The sequence below is a fragment of the Colletes latitarsis genome, chromosome 8 (assembly GCF_051014445.1).
Source record: "Colletes latitarsis isolate SP2378_abdomen chromosome 8, iyColLati1, whole genome shotgun sequence".
Classification (NCBI taxonomy): domain Eukaryota; kingdom Metazoa; phylum Arthropoda; class Insecta; order Hymenoptera; family Colletidae; genus Colletes; species Colletes latitarsis.
This window is the reverse complement of record NC_135141.1, coordinates 33439330-33454560: the sequence shown is the minus strand read 5'-3', so window position 1 is coordinate 33454560 and position 15231 is coordinate 33439330. Positions and strand designations below refer to the sequence as shown.

At 34.8% G+C, this 15231-nt stretch overlaps 4 protein-coding genes across 6 annotated transcripts; 1 reads left to right on the top strand and 3 right to left on the bottom strand.

Annotated features, from left to right (window-relative positions):
- The first annotated feature begins 1686 nt into the window (after positions 1–1686).
- On the top strand, positions 1687–4929 carry LOC143344434 (tyrosine--tRNA ligase, cytoplasmic-like). 3 transcript variants are annotated; one of them, XM_076770486.1, is made up of 8 exons: positions 1687–1965; positions 2350–2736; positions 2808–3070; positions 3152–3367; positions 3443–3637; positions 3723–3987; positions 4063–4204; positions 4282–4929. In XM_076770486.1, the coding sequence occupies exons 1-8, from the start codon at positions 1892–1894 to the stop codon at positions 4393–4395; spliced, it is 1656 nt and encodes a 551-aa protein (XP_076626601.1). In that variant the 5' UTR covers positions 1687–1891; the 3' UTR covers positions 4396–4929. The 3 variants fall into 3 exon arrangements, with proteins under 3 accessions (XP_076626601.1, XP_076626602.1, XP_076626603.1); XM_076770487.1 differs by having other exon boundaries at positions 1687–2021; XM_076770488.1 differs by lacking the exon at positions 1687–1965 and adding an exon at positions 2042–2260.
- A 231-nt stretch (positions 4930–5160) lies between these two features.
- On the bottom strand, positions 5161–6918 carry LOC143344435 (neuropeptide receptor 22). The gene is given in 6 exon segments (XM_076770489.1): positions 5161–5745; positions 5748–5850; positions 5911–6136; positions 6214–6415; positions 6536–6623; positions 6696–6918. Coding segments are annotated over 6 exon segments (843 nt in total). The 5' UTR covers positions 6819–6918; the 3' UTR covers positions 5161–5644.
- A 55-nt stretch (positions 6919–6973) lies between these two features.
- LOC143344433 (uncharacterized) lies at positions 6974–11625 on the bottom strand. The gene is made up of 7 exons (XM_076770485.1): positions 10934–11625; positions 10762–10864; positions 10362–10690; positions 9907–10275; positions 9084–9438; positions 8694–8998; positions 6974–8622 (listed from the first exon to the last, which is right to left on the bottom strand). Exons 1-7 carry the CDS (start codon positions 11192–11194, stop codon positions 8074–8076), a joined length of 2271 nt encoding a protein of 756 aa, XP_076626600.1. The 5' UTR covers positions 11195–11625; the 3' UTR covers positions 6974–8073.
- A 385-nt stretch (positions 11626–12010) lies between these two features.
- Bug (thioredoxin domain-containing protein bug) lies at positions 12011–13710 on the bottom strand. The gene is made up of 5 exons (XM_076770321.1): positions 13578–13710; positions 13214–13273; positions 12926–13140; positions 12615–12841; positions 12011–12530 (listed from the first exon to the last, which is right to left on the bottom strand). The coding sequence occupies exons 2-5, from the start codon at positions 13257–13259 to the stop codon at positions 12176–12178; spliced, it is 843 nt and encodes a 280-aa protein (XP_076626436.1). The 5' UTR covers positions 13260–13273; positions 13578–13710; the 3' UTR covers positions 12011–12175.
- Between the last annotated feature and the right edge of the window lie 1521 nt (positions 13711–15231).

The following is a 15231-nucleotide window of genomic DNA, read 5'->3' as shown; positions in this document are numbered from 1 at the left end:
TCCCCTGGCCTAAGCTGGCCTCTGCTGACCTCTGCTGACCACCCCTGATGCTTCTGGCAACGTATAACGATTACAACTTGCTACTGCTTGCCCCTGCTGGTCTCTGCATGCCTCTGCATCCCTCTGCTGATCTCTGCTGGCCCCTGCTGACCACGCTGACCTTTGTTAACAACTCCTGACATGATGTATATGTATTAAAGCTTTGTATAATGTAAATCTATGGCAATAAATAATATAATTGCAAAGAATTCTATGTGTTCTCGTCACTTTTACCTTTCTTTTCATCTCCCCATTATTCCCTTAGTTATAAGAAACCGTTTCTCTACTTAAAACTGGAATTCCAAAGTGCCCGGAGCGTTTTCTGAAATGCCGGTGACCTTGACCCACTTTCGAAACTGGGTCAAGGCTATCCGGATTTCCAAAGCGGCCGGAAGATTTCTAAAATTTCGAATGGCCTTGACCCACTTTCGAAATTGGGTCAAGGCCATTCGGATTTCCAAAGCGGCCGGAAGATTTCTAAAATTTCGAATGGCCTTGACCCACTTTCGAAATTGGGTCAAGGCCATCCGGATTTCCAAAGCGGCCAGAAGATTTCTAAAATTTCAAATGGCCTTGACCCACTTTCGAAATTGGGTCAAGGCCATCCGGATTTCCAAGTCGGCCAGAAGATTTCTAAAATTTCAAATGGCCTTGACCCACTTTCGAAATTGGGTCAAGGCCATTCGGATTTCCAAAGCGGCCCGAAGATTTCTAAAATTTCAAATGGCCTTGACCCACTTTCGAAATTGGGTCAAGGCCATTCGGATTTCCAAAGCGGCCGGAATTTTTCTAAGATTCGAATGGCCTTGACCCACTTTCGAAATTGGGTCAAGGTCAAGGTCAAATTCGGATTTCCAAAGTTCCCGGAACATTTCTAAAATGCTGGTGAACTTGCGAAGAAGGTGGTACGCATCTTATAGGTAAGAGAATGATTTGGAGAGGAAAAGGACGGTAAAAAATGATGAGAACACATAGAATACTTTGAAATTATATCATTTATTGCCATAGAATTACATTATACAAAACTTTAATACATATAAACATATTATATTACATTACATCATGTGACAAGTTGTCAGCAACGGTCAGCAGTGGTCAGCGATGGTCAGCTGACGTTGGGAGATGTTGGCAGAGGCCAGCTTAGGTCGGGAAATGGTGGCAGGGGTCAGTAGAGGGTGGCTGTAGCCAGTCGTAATCGTTATACGTTGTCAGAAGTAACAGGAGTGGTCAGCAGCGGTCAGCAGAGTCCAGCGGAGGCAGGCAGAAGTCAGTAGTAATCGTTATACGTTGTCAGAAATATAAGCGATGGTCAGCAGAGGCCAACAGAGGCTGGGAGAGGCTAACAGTAGCCAGTCGTAATCGTTATACGTTGTCAGAAGTAACAGGAGTGGTCAGCAGCGGTCAGCAGAGGCCAGCGGAGGCTGGCAGACGTCAATAGTAATCGTTGTACGTTGTCTGAAATATAAGCGGTGGTCAGCAGAGGCTGGGAGAAACTAACAGTAGCCAGTCGTAATCGTTATACGTTATCAGAAATTCCAGGAGTGGTCAGCAGCGGTCAGCAGGGGCCAGTGGAGACCTGTTAACGGGAGGTCAGATATTAGTTGTTCAAGAGCGAGAAGGGAAGTGTGAGCCTTTCTCCCTCGACTCCCACGAGACGGTCCGAACTTACTTTGTGCAGCTTCGGTGCATCGAGAAAGAGGGCATGCGTTATTTTGCCTTTGTCGGGTTTCTGAAACTCTACGAACTCACGTACGCGTGAGCTGACATAGTGTGAGAGTGCATCTTCGGTGCCTTTCTGGCATCCCTGAACTATACGAATTATTGTGGTCGATTGTAGTCACGTAGTATTCGTATGTCTGCGATTCGTCGGATCAGTGTGATTTCACGCTACACGAAATTTTGGAATTCGAATCGAAATTACGCAGTGTAATTAGTTTCATCGGAATATTAAATTATTTAATATTATCTTTAAACGGTTATCGGTAATAATTTGTTATAATCGTACAACAGCTACCAAAGCATTCGTTCGTCTAGATTCATTTTACATTTACTTGTTTTAATCGTTTTGTAACAATAAAATTGTGTCTGTTGTTGTAAGATCATAGTATTAGATTGATTTTATCCACCTTTAAAATATTGTAATAAGAAAAAATAAAAATATAAATCTAATTATGCATTAAGTGGTTATGTCCATACGTTTGACAAGTTTATTAGACACGTGGTCGGTATACTCGTGTTATTTGATTAAAGAATTGAGTTTGTTTACTTATTAAATATTTTATAAATTTTTATTTCCTATTGTTTAAATAGAGTGACAAAAATGGTAGAGTTAAAGTGGGAAGAGAAACATGAACTCATCACTAGAAATTTGGCTGAGTGTCTTGGCGGTGAAAAACTTAAAAGTATTTTAAAGGAGCGAGATTTAAAAATCTACTGGGGTACTGCAACTACTGGAAAACCTCACATTGGTTACTTTACACCAATGTCCAAAATAGCAGACTTTTTAAGAGCCGGAGCAGAAGTTACTATATTATTTGCTGATCTTCATGCATACTTAGATAACATGAAGGCACCTTGGGAACTTCTTGAAGTTCGTACTCAGTATTACAAAGCAATTATCAAAGCAATGCTCAAGTCTATTGATGTACCTTTAGACAAACTAAAGTTTATTACAGGAACTGATTATCAATTGTCCAAGTAAGAAATAATTTACAAATAAATTAAATAAATTAAAAGATGTATTAATGAAATTTAATCTCTTGCTCAAGGGAATATACATTGGATGTTTATCGTTTAACTTCTGTTGTAACTGAACATGATGCAAAAAAGGCTGGTGCTGAAGTAGTTAAACAAGTTGCTAATCCTTTACTCTCTGGATTATTATATCCAGGATTGCAAGCTTTGGATGAGGAGTACCTTAAGGTCGATGCTCAATTTGGAGGTGTAGACCAAAGAAAAATCTTTACTTTCGCAGAAAAGTATTTGCCAGTGCTTGGATATGAGAAGCGTATCCATTTAATGAATCCAATGAGTATATATAATAATATCAAAATATTAAAAGTAATATATATCTATTAAAGCTAGAATAATAAAAAAACATGTTTTATTTTAGTTCCTGGATTGGTGGGAACAAAAATGTCTTCCTCTGAGGAGGATTCCAAGATCGATCTTTTAGACAATCCTGCAGCAGTTAAGAAGAAGTTAAAGAAAGCATTTTGTGAACCTGGCAATGTTACCAACAATGGAATTCTTTCATTTATCAAGCATGTTATATATTGTTTGTTAAAAGATGGAGAATCTTTTAATGTACCAAGAACTTCTGAATTTGGTGCGTATAACTTTCAAAATTTACTCTAGTTTATTGGAATATAAGGTTTTATCAACAATGAGTATTCGTGTGTAGGTGGAGATATATCGTTTGACAAGTATGAGGATTTGGAGAATGCATTTGCTAAAGAAGAAATTCATCCTGGGGATCTAAAAAATGCAGCTGAAGTTTACATTAACAAACTTTTGGGTCCAATTAGAAAAGAATTTGAGGCAAATTCAAAGTTACAAACATTGGCGAGTCGTGCATATTCTCCTCCACAAAAGCAAAGTAATATTTAAAATATAGAATAAGACAATTGAATGACGACTTATTAGATTAAACAACAATATGAAATTTGTGTTGAACTTTTTAGAAGCTGCAGAAGAATTAACACCAGCTCGGCTAGACATTAGAGTTGGAAAGATAGTTGAAGTATCAAAACATCCTGATGCGGATTCACTTTATGTAGAAAAAATAGATTTAGGGGAATCTACTGGGCCTCGTACAATAGTCAGTGGTCTTGTAAATTATGTACCATTGGAAGAAATGAAAGATAGAATGGTAGTTATTCTAGCAAACTTGAAACCAGCAAATCTCAGAGGCATACATTCTCATGGAATGGTTCTATGTGCATCAGTGTATGTTTGCAATTCGATTAATGGCTCTTTTTCATTGCATCATATATTTTCTTTAATTTCGCACTTTAATTATAGAGATTCACCTACAAAACAAGTTGAACCATTGAGACCCCCGGTAGATAGTACTCCGGGCGAAAAAATTATTGTGGAAGGATATGAAGATGGATCACCAGACGCTGTACTTAATCCAAAGAAGAAAGTGTGGGAAAAATTACAAGTACTTTTATTACTTTTTATATTATGAAATCAAAAGTTGCACGCGTACAATCTATTGAAATGTAATTTTTCGTACAGGTTGATCTTGAAGTAAATGGTAATGGGGAGGCATCTTGGAGCGGAAATCTTTTATTCACTGCAAGCGGTGGTAAACTTACAACTGACAGTCTTAAAAACGTAACAATTAAATAATCTATTTCAAATATTCAGGTATCTGAACATTTTTGTTTTTTACTCATAAAAGGATAGACTGTAATTCAATCTTTCAAACAGAAGTGCTTAATATTTAAATATATATTTTCTATTTTACTTTATTGTTAGCACTACGGTTTTGTATTTCCCAAATGTAAGTACAGTCCCAAAAATAGATAAACGCGTTGTTGCAAGAGATTTTCTATAGAATGTTTTTATACAGATGGTAATCTTTTTATAGTTGGTGATTCTACAAGCTAAAATAAGACGATAATGAAGAATATGGTTTTTTGGTTTTTTAGCATATTTTCAACATTAACAATTTAGACACAAAGTCAAAAATAATCTTCTTATTTTGTATGTTTCTTTTAATCTCACCTGTAGAATCACAAACACATTGTAAATTTATCAGAAGATATTTCCTAATATATTTATTCTGCTCTTGCTGTACTATGTAATAAATTATTTATCATGCATTCGATTATTGATGCTATTGTAGTTACAATATCAAATTAAATTGTATTAGGATTTAAATTTTTACATACGATAGTAGATGAAATGTTTGGTATTGTACCTCTTTCACTATAGTTAATTCGTATACAAGGAGATCGTGGCCTTAAACAATGGAAACGGTCCGATTTCAATAGTGAAACACTACATGGTTTCAATTCCACCTGTTTCTTCTTACGGATAAGCCAAGATGTAACAGGGCACAATGCTAATTCTTTTTTTAAAGAACTACTACTACAGCCATATAATAAAGGATTTACTGCTGCATTAACCAATACCAGGTATCTGCTAATATACCTGTAATGCAAGTTGTAGTATTATTCATACGACTACATGTTTTAAGTCGGGGGCACACGAGCGTTAAAACAACGCGAGTTACTTTCAAAGTCTGTTGCAACGTGCGTTGATTTTTCGTCGACGTATTTATGCTAGAACGCACGTTTTCTTACGTAAAAATGTCCGATAATACGATCGATACAGAATTGTTAATCAATGAAGTCCAAAAAAGAAAGTTATTATGGAACACCTCTAACGAGGACTATAAAGACAAAAATAAAAAATCTGCAGCGTGGAACGAAATATGTGTATCTTTATTACAAAATTTCCTGCCGTTTCTTGGTCAACTGACACAAAAGTAGCAACGCTTGTGTGATTGGAGTTGTAACGGTCGTTGAAATCGACGTCCATCGCAACGCACATCGTTTTAACACTCGCGTGCCCCACAGTTTTAAAGAAATATTTACCAGAGTGGGTACATAGCTTCTGCTTGTCCAGGTTTAGGTGTTTCCTTTAGTAATTGTGCCCTTCTGATTATTAAAGCAGTGAATGGTACACGACATACATGATTGCCAAAACTATAAATGCCAGTATTTGTGCTACTCTTTCTTTGTATTTTATTATAATAGGATATTTGCTCCTCGATGCTTGTGATTCGTAGCGATCCAACTAATAGATTACACAAAATTATAGTTTTATATTAGACAGAAAAAGAATGTAAACTAATACCTTGATAAGAATAGCTGAATAACATATTGCCATAATGGCTAATGGCGCCCAAACACTGAAACCCGCAAAAATATGCCAGTATGGATAGACCAGTGCGGTATCCTCGGTGCAATATGTTTCTAAATAATTTTTCCATTGCCTTTCATAATATCGTCGAAAATAGGCTAAGGGAAGGGCAATAACTATACCAGAAATCCAAGTAGCAAATAGTAAAATACGTGTCGTCCTTCAACATAAAAGTATAACGATGTATATCCGTCCGTTGCATAAACTTTTGATGCTATTGATATCTTATAATTTCACCTTTTTGTCAGTTTTCCATAACGGTTAAAGGCAATCGCTGAAACGCGATCGTAACTGATTGCGCTCAAATTAAAAACAGCTACGAGAGTCAAAGCATGTACCAGTAATCCATCCAAATGGCAAGCAATATCTCCCAAAATATAGTTCTGAAATATGTCTATGCAGAAAAACATCCACGGACATATCAAACAAGTACCCAGATCTGCAATACACATATTCACAATTAAAAGATTTGTTGTAGTCCGGAGAGACTTTTTTTTGACTATTGCGTAGATTAAACCGCTATTGGCTAATGATCCAATTACGATGATTGGTAAAGTACTGAGAATTTTCAGAATCACTTCCCACGTAGGTCTTATTCCCCAAATTTCCGAAGGAAACTGATGCTTGCTAGTGTCGATGTCTTCCCACTAAAAATCCACCAATTCATTAGTTACAACACAAATACATCATAGGGTAATTTCTTTAATTAAAACTCATACTTCCGAATTAATAGTGGTGACTTCGTACTTGTGTTTTACATGATAATTCCTTTGCACGTCTAAAATAATACTTCTATTCAGAAAATCTAGAAACTCCATGTTATTGTACCGCGAAAGCGACATGAATTCTGATAGAGTACTGGTACAAGACTTAATCTAGGCACAACAGATGGTCCATTAGCATTAAAAGTAAGCCTATTTGCACAGCTCTATAGACGAAGTTGCCGATGAACTCTAGAAATATCAAACTTAAAGAAAAAATCTAAACTGTAAATGGATTACTGATTATTTGAATAATGTTTTTATTTCTTATATTTTATTTAGTTAGAAACGTGTACACAAGTGCACGAAAGTATTCTATACAGACATTTATGCTTCGTACAATAATGTATAATAAATTTTCGCCATGGTTCAAGTAATTCGTCTTTGTTCATATACAAGTATATAAATTTGGCACGTTTAAAGAAAAAGAAAAATTTCTGTAGTTGTATTATTCTTCGTATTTTATATTTAATAATATGGTTCTTCACATTATTTGTACTTGGCAGATTACTTTCTAATCAGTCATATCCAGAATTATCCGGATAAATATTTTATAATTTTCAAAAGATAAAATATATCTTCTTTTTAATATATGGAAACTACACAAATTATGATCTCAATATATAAATGAATTTGTTTCAATCAGTATTAACAAATACTATTTTTTTAAAAGAATAAAATTAATTAAAATTATTAATTCTTTAAAAAACAGTTTACACAAATACATCTATATTTCTATAGTTATAAATTTTAACACTATTAGAACTTAAATTAATGTTAAAATTAATCTTTGATTTTTGTTAGATTTTTACTTCTTTCTACCTAAAAACAAAATTGTATTTCGTAATTTTATTTTACTATGCACTCTTGTTGGTATTATTATTACATAATTAAAAATTAAGGAGCGAAAAATCGCTTCATAATTACAACCACAATAAAACTTAATTGTTAAAACAAATCACCAATTAAATAATATAAATTTGATTTACTTTAATATATTAAATAGGCACAATAAAACTATAAGTTTTTCTCATAATACAATTGATATTCGCATTTAACACTTTCTTTTCGCATAATATCTAGGAAGATATACAAATCCGTAGTATGTTATTTACAAACAAATACTATCAATCCTAGTCACAGCAGTTCATATTAGAATATCGCTTGTTCAGCCTTAGAACTAAAGTTTCATAATAATTCAATGGGTGAATAGAAATTTTGTTGATAGTTTTTGAACACTACGTAAAATAGGGAATCATCAGTCATCATTTTTATCGATATATTGAACAATATTAAACTACAATTTATAACAAACATTTGACTAGCTTTCATAGTCTCATTCCGTGTCTTCGGCTTCCGATGATTGTGCAACTGGAAGTGGCGACGGGATAACCAATTCATCCTCCTCAACTTCTTCTGTCAGCAAAAAATCTTCCCCTTCGTGAACTTCTTCCTCCCTAGCTGGCTCCGGCGGAGCCAGTACGTCTTGACCATGCTGTTTCAAGTGGTCTTTCAGCGCAAATGCTCTACCATATGATGCACCACAAATATAACAACTAAACTTCAAATTATTGTCTTTTTTGTGAGTTTGGATATGAGCACGTGCGGCGTAAAGTGACGCAAACGGTCTAGAACATTCTGTGCAACGAAAAGGCTTTGTATGACTGTTTTTGTGGCCTGCTAATTGAACACGTGTTTTGAAAGTTTTCGGACAATACGGGCATGTGTAAGCACGTTCTTCTCCGTGCGTGAGTAAATGATGATTGTACACAGAAGAAGCTTTGAATCTTTTGCCACAGTGTTGGCATCCATAAGGTCTGACTCCGGTGTGAGTTCTCATGTGCAAGGTCAAACAATAGGAAACTCGAAATGTTTTACCACACACCTGTTACAATAGATTATTTTTTTATGTAAATCAGAATTTTGTAAGAACTGTATTTCTTTTGCTATACTCACTTCGCACGCGTGTGGTTTTTCTCCAGTGTGAATGCGCTCGTGTTTCACTTTCTCATGAGGTCTTGTAAATCTACGACCACAGTGCTGACACTGGTAAGGCTTTTGACTTTCTAGAGGTTCAACAGTTGTAGTATCTGTGGTAGGTGGTGTTGGTGAATGAGATTGACTAAATTCCGTGTGCACCGCAGCATGCATCGCTAAACTATCGGCGGAATCAAATTTCCTATTGCAAACTGTACACGTTACAGAGTCACCGGAATGCAATGCCATATGTGCTTCTTTGTATGATTCTGCTAACGTTTTACCTACAAATAATTAATACGTAATAAGAGCAAATAATTATTAAAATTACAGATAATGAACCGTGACTTAATGAAAAATCATTATTACCACACTCAGGACAAGTGAATGTCGCACTAGGTGTTCCCTCCGGTGCGTCAACGTGTCTTGCTCTGACTGGCGCGTGCATTCGAGAATGTAAACGCAAACTTTTGTGCGAACAAAACTCTGTACCACAGGTTTCGCATACAAAAGTTTTCTGATTTGGATCTGGTTCACCTTCATGTACCTTTGCGTGCAGCTGTAACGCTTTTGGTGTTGCGAACGTTTGATCACAATTATCACAACGATTATGACCGTGTAGACACGCATGTACTCGAAAATTTCCTAATTTTGAAAACTGCTGAAGGCACTGATTACATCTGTACATTCTCAATGGTGCTTCAGCTAATCTCTTCTCACGTACCTGCAATGAATTTTCATGATTTAATAACATTCTGCTATCAGGACTTAAGAGAAACTACATCCTGTGAAAAAACCTGGCCCTGCTACTCGAGAATAGATGCGCATAAAACCGCATTCTTCCACTAAACATAATGTATTTCTAAATATTGTCTCCTCTCCGCTAGCGGTGACAGTGCATTTAGATTAATGCGACCAGGATTTTCCTCCCTGATGTAGTGTAACTCGCATTAATATTCAGACATTATGGTGTTTCGCACATTAATATTTTGTACATAAACATAATATGAACCTAACGAATTATAATAATAATTTGAAGAAAATTTCGAAATTTGAAGTAAACATATAAAAATATTAACTCATTTAAAAAGAATTAGTTCGCTAAACCAATATTAACTTTGCATACAAAACTGTAATGCATGGAATATCATGATGTTCAAATATGTGCTGGTTACTGTAAGGTTTTTCATACTTTTACTCCTTCCACGTTAGAAAAGAACTTCTCGATCATTGGTGCCTTTGTAGATTGCAGTGGTGTTTGAGCTGCAGCTCTGTCCCAAAACCTTTCTATTTGCACTACTTTTCGTGTATACAGTCTTCCTTCACTGTCTATGCATTCTTCTGTACGAAGAGTATTCATGCCTTTTCTATTTCGCGTGTTAACTACATTTCCAGATTCTGATGATAAAGTATTAGATGCAGATACTGTAGGTAAATCATCTAATTGATCAGCTATTTCAAGTAATACTTCTTGTCCATCATGATATTGTTTTATGTGTTCCACAACAGAATTAAAACTCATGTCACAACTAGTACAGCTATAAACAGCTTCTGGTTCCATCTGTAAGCATGAAACATCATGAATTTGGTATTTTATAAGAGTTTCATCTGTATTTAAATGTAGATAATGGATATTTTAATTTGTACCTCGCAAAGTTCTTGCTTCACATGCAACAATCCATCTTCATCTAGTTCACCCACATCATTTATATGATCCATATTTATCAAAGCACCTGTGTTTCCATCAAGAAGTTCTGAGCCATCGGGTAAAATAGTGATTACATTTTTATTTCTGTTTTTATCATCTGACTCTGAAGCAGTAATAGTTACTAGCTGATTTTGAATTAAAGACTTTCCTTCTGCTTTGTTAGTGGTATTAGGAACTCTTTCAGTCATCTCAAATTCTAGAGGATTTTTCTCCATTTGTGTTTGCTCTATTTCTTCAGTTTCCATTTTTTCTATGACTTTAATTTCTCCTGATATTTTTGTTAGAAGGAATAATCAAATAAACAGAATTAACATATATTAAATTAAGATTTTTACACACCATTTTCATCAACTTGTATTGTTTGGGGCCCACCAACTATCATAATTCCACTGTCATTTACAGTTGCTAGAAAACTTTGGTCTATTTCTTCAACATTTGTGCTCTAAAATTAAAATTGTCATGCAAAAACCAAAATACTCTCAAACATAGAAACTTTTATTTTGGTTCAAACCATTAACACCTCCGTATCTGGTTCTGATTCTTGATGAGTCTCTTGCCTAGGTTCATGCTCTGATTCAGGTGGTTCTTCCGAATCAACATTTTGTCCACACCGATCCAAATGTTGAATGAGTGCCATGACTGAGTCAGAACGCTGGGAACAACCAGGACAATATAGGTTGTCTGTCATACTTAATAAATGGTACTTTAATGACTGTGGACTGTTAAATGTTTCACCACAACACATTGGACAAACAAGGTTCAATGATCCCATAACTTTTTTGTTTAAATGTTGACCTTGTAGAGGGTCTTTGTTGACCCTAATCTGACCCTTTACTATAATATTAACCTAACTTGATTTTTACGTTCGTTTACTCTAGCCTTAATTAAAAAACAGAGCCGGCTTCTAGCTGTTAAGATCCTAACCTGATGATGAATCACAAAAATCAGTAAAATTGCATAAACGTATCCAGAGACAGAACAATATCATGTTTTTCCCAAAGAGGACTTAATTTTCCCGAACAAAGTCTACTTATTCCTAATTAATTACGTTACACAAAAATAAATAACACCTCGATCTCGCAATAACAAAACTCATTAGAGACGAACTTCAGCGCAAACAAATGCCGCACACAACAATCATGAAGTTAGGGAAGTGATAAGTGAATCGCGAAGTCGGCCATTACATATCAGCTCAGTGTAGAACTATCGAGGTCAAATTCGAGCTTCATTTACGAAATACATTATCATTTTACAGCGATATGAATATTCACAATTTTATTGTATGTACCTCGATTTTTGAATATATTATATTGGACGTGTTGCAATATGAAGTTATTGATAATAGTTGAAAGTGAATTGGATCTTCAATTGACAAGAGGCGCGTGGAACATACGGTTCCGTTTAAATAAGCTGTAATTACGAAACTTCCTGTGATTTTAAAAGCAAATTACTTACTGACAAATTTTTGACTTTATCTTAAAAAAGTATTATTAATAATTAAATTATTATTTTTTATCGCAAATTTTGATAAGTTTACTATTTTATTTTTAAATATATATACAAGGTATTATGAATAATGATGAACTAGTTTTCCAAACAATATTTATACTACTTATTTATTAGGGTATATTTACATTGTCTTAATTAACAATTACCACAAACATTATCACGTAATTTAATCTTTTAATACCATGAGTTTGTATTTTAAGCCATGCTGTTGTGCATGGAACAACAAATAGTCTCTTTTAATGTCTTAATCAGCATGCTCGTGTTGTGCATTACTTTCACGCCACGTATTCTGGACTAATTCTACAAATCGCTGCCACCATCTACTTTGCAATGTAAAATAAATAGCACATGCCGCGATAAAGACCCATGAAAGGACTAGACAGTAATCTGTTTCATTCGAAGGTATACTGGAAACAGGACCAGAAGAATCTGAAGATGTAACATATAATGATCCATTTGGTTGTAGATTAGTTATGTGCGTTATAAATCTTGCAAAAAATTCTAGAGTGTAGACAGTATTGTTAAATTTTGCTACTGGTTTCCCATTGTGGACAAGCATCAGTGTGGGAACACCAACAATTCCGTACTGGGCATTAAAGCTGTAGGAACAATAAAACATTAATTTTACATGAACTTGTTCATTATGCTACTTTCAAATATAATGTAACAGTTTAAAGCATTACTGTTGGTATTTTATAGCATCGATTGCTACTGCTCTGAGATGTGGAAATGAACGTGGTAATGCATTGAAATGCGGTGCAGCTTGACTACTAAATATACACCATCTTGCATAAAATAATACTATTACGCATGTTCCTGGTAACAGTTTACTTTCCTTACTATTTATGCTTCTATTTGTTGGACCAGGTTCTAAGATTAATAATTTCATTAGCCTGGTTGCATTGACAAGCTGTAACAGTTAATGTATATAATTATTTTTGTATATTTTATATATAAAATATTATATAATATATAAACTACTCTGAAATCTTACTTCTACTGGCCCATAAACTTTATCCATCAAACAATTAACTTTAGTCATATTAGAGGTAGAATTGTTCACTGTCACGTTGGATTCAACAGTTTTACTATCTTCTACATTTTTTTCTTCGTTTGGATCAGGCTCGGATCCTTGATCCGGATTTTTAAAAAGGATCGCTTGTGTTAACTCACATTTGTCCATCCGACCGAAGACATTTATCATTTGAGCTAAATAAATGAAGAAAATTGAAATTTGCTTGTTACCGGTGAATCGTGGAAAAACTATCATGGTTTATCTTACCTGAAATTACGATAAATAAACACAAGTTTCTTGTAGAAGCGTACATCTTATGCACATAACCTAAAAATCGCACGCGCGTTTTTGTCAAGAATTTGAAAGTAGATGCATTAAATTTATGAATAATTTAAATGTCTTTACAAGGACGCAAGATATTTAACGAACAATCATAGTAACGACATGATTTACAACATAACACTCATGACAAACAAATTTGTGCATTATTTTTATTTTGATCCCCGATCGTAGAACAGACAAGTAATCGACTTTAATCGTTTGTTAAAGTCTCGAATAGTGATACCAGGCGAGAATAATTTTTGGGAATTTCTCCTCCGATTGGAAATGGGAGTGAGGGAATATAACTTACTGTCTATCCAAGAGAAGAAAGCTCACGAGTGTTTACATCCCTACCACAGTTATACAGTTGATTCACTCCCACAATTTTTGTTTTCTCCGAGGTTTCATGCGAATACACCATCAATACAACCAAGAACATGGCGGAATCCTCTATACATATGTATATAGCATCTATATGTATGCATATGTATAATGAATTAATGCATTCGTATAAGGATAATAGAATTTCTTTGGGGATTGCGGAATTTAAAAACAAAAAATTCTATTATGGAATTGAAGACACGTGTATTGATTTTGAATTAATACATAAAATGTTAATTTTATGTAGAATTAATTTATTTGATACATTAAATTTCATTTTTTTAGACATGTTTCTAATATTCCAATCGTAAATAAAAATATGCCACTAACTATTATTTTCTTATCTAAATTTTTTCCATGAAATTAGTGCTTCGTATCGATCCTTTTATAATCAGTGCTATTACTATACATTCGTTAAAACTTTTTAAAACAACGTGGCTACATTGGCGATACGATCAAAGGAACCGACGTGAAGTGGACCAACTCTATAAACTATAGTCATACTCTTATTCTCGGATTAATCTACGACTCATAAGTTCTTCTCGCCTGGTATCACTGATCTTGAATTTTAAGATTGTGACGGTCGATTATTATTTTGTATATGTACAGATGTTACACTGGAGATGGGATGTCATAAGGAATCTGCTTCTGTACTTAGACATACTAATGCATAAGCAATTATTGTGACAATGTGGTATTTGTCATCTTTAACCTCTTGTTTTGGGATTTAACTTGTGACTGTGTGTACCATAATTAGCCAGTGAATTTATCATGCGCAGAAACAAACGCTCAGTCGGACAGAAAATGGCGGAATCATGAGAAAAAAATCTGAAACCTTAATTCGTTTAAAAGCATCAAGTATTAAGCAGTTATACAGAATGTAATTTAATTTTAGTATGAGTGGGATTGTTTTTGTCATATTTGGGCCATAATCTGTATCATGTTTGGCTCATAGTATGGAGTGTTGCAACACAGTCGGTTTTACCACGAGTTATGCCGAGCGGGAGGCAGTAAAGCTGCGAGAGTTTGATTTTGTACTTGATAGAAAAAGTATGCAACATTCGTGCGTCCCTGTCTATGTAATGTAAAATCGGACTCCCGCATCTTTACTGCCTCTCGCTCAGCATACCTCGTAGTGCTCCCACAGATGCTAGATGGAACCACGGGTGCATCGGGCACACATCATTCCACTTTCTCACATTATGCCAAATCAGTAGATCACGCGTACGTGAGCTCGTAGAGTTTTGGAGAGTCGACAAAGGTAAACTGACATATGACATATGCCTTCCAAAGCTGCCCAAAATAATTTCGGACCGTCTCGTGGGAGTCGAAAGAGAAAGGCTCACATTTGCGGACTCGTAATGTACATAGCAATCATATGAAAAAGGTAAGTGAACTAACAATTTTTCGATCAATTGTAACGATTGTCCGCGCTCACTTCGGATAGCTTCGGAGAGTCATAGAATAACAAAAAAAAGAAATTTTTGTTATTATTTCTATGAATGAACATATGTATATGTATATGTATAATTATATAATAATAATAATAATATCACAGACGAGGTATACGAGTAGACCTTGCA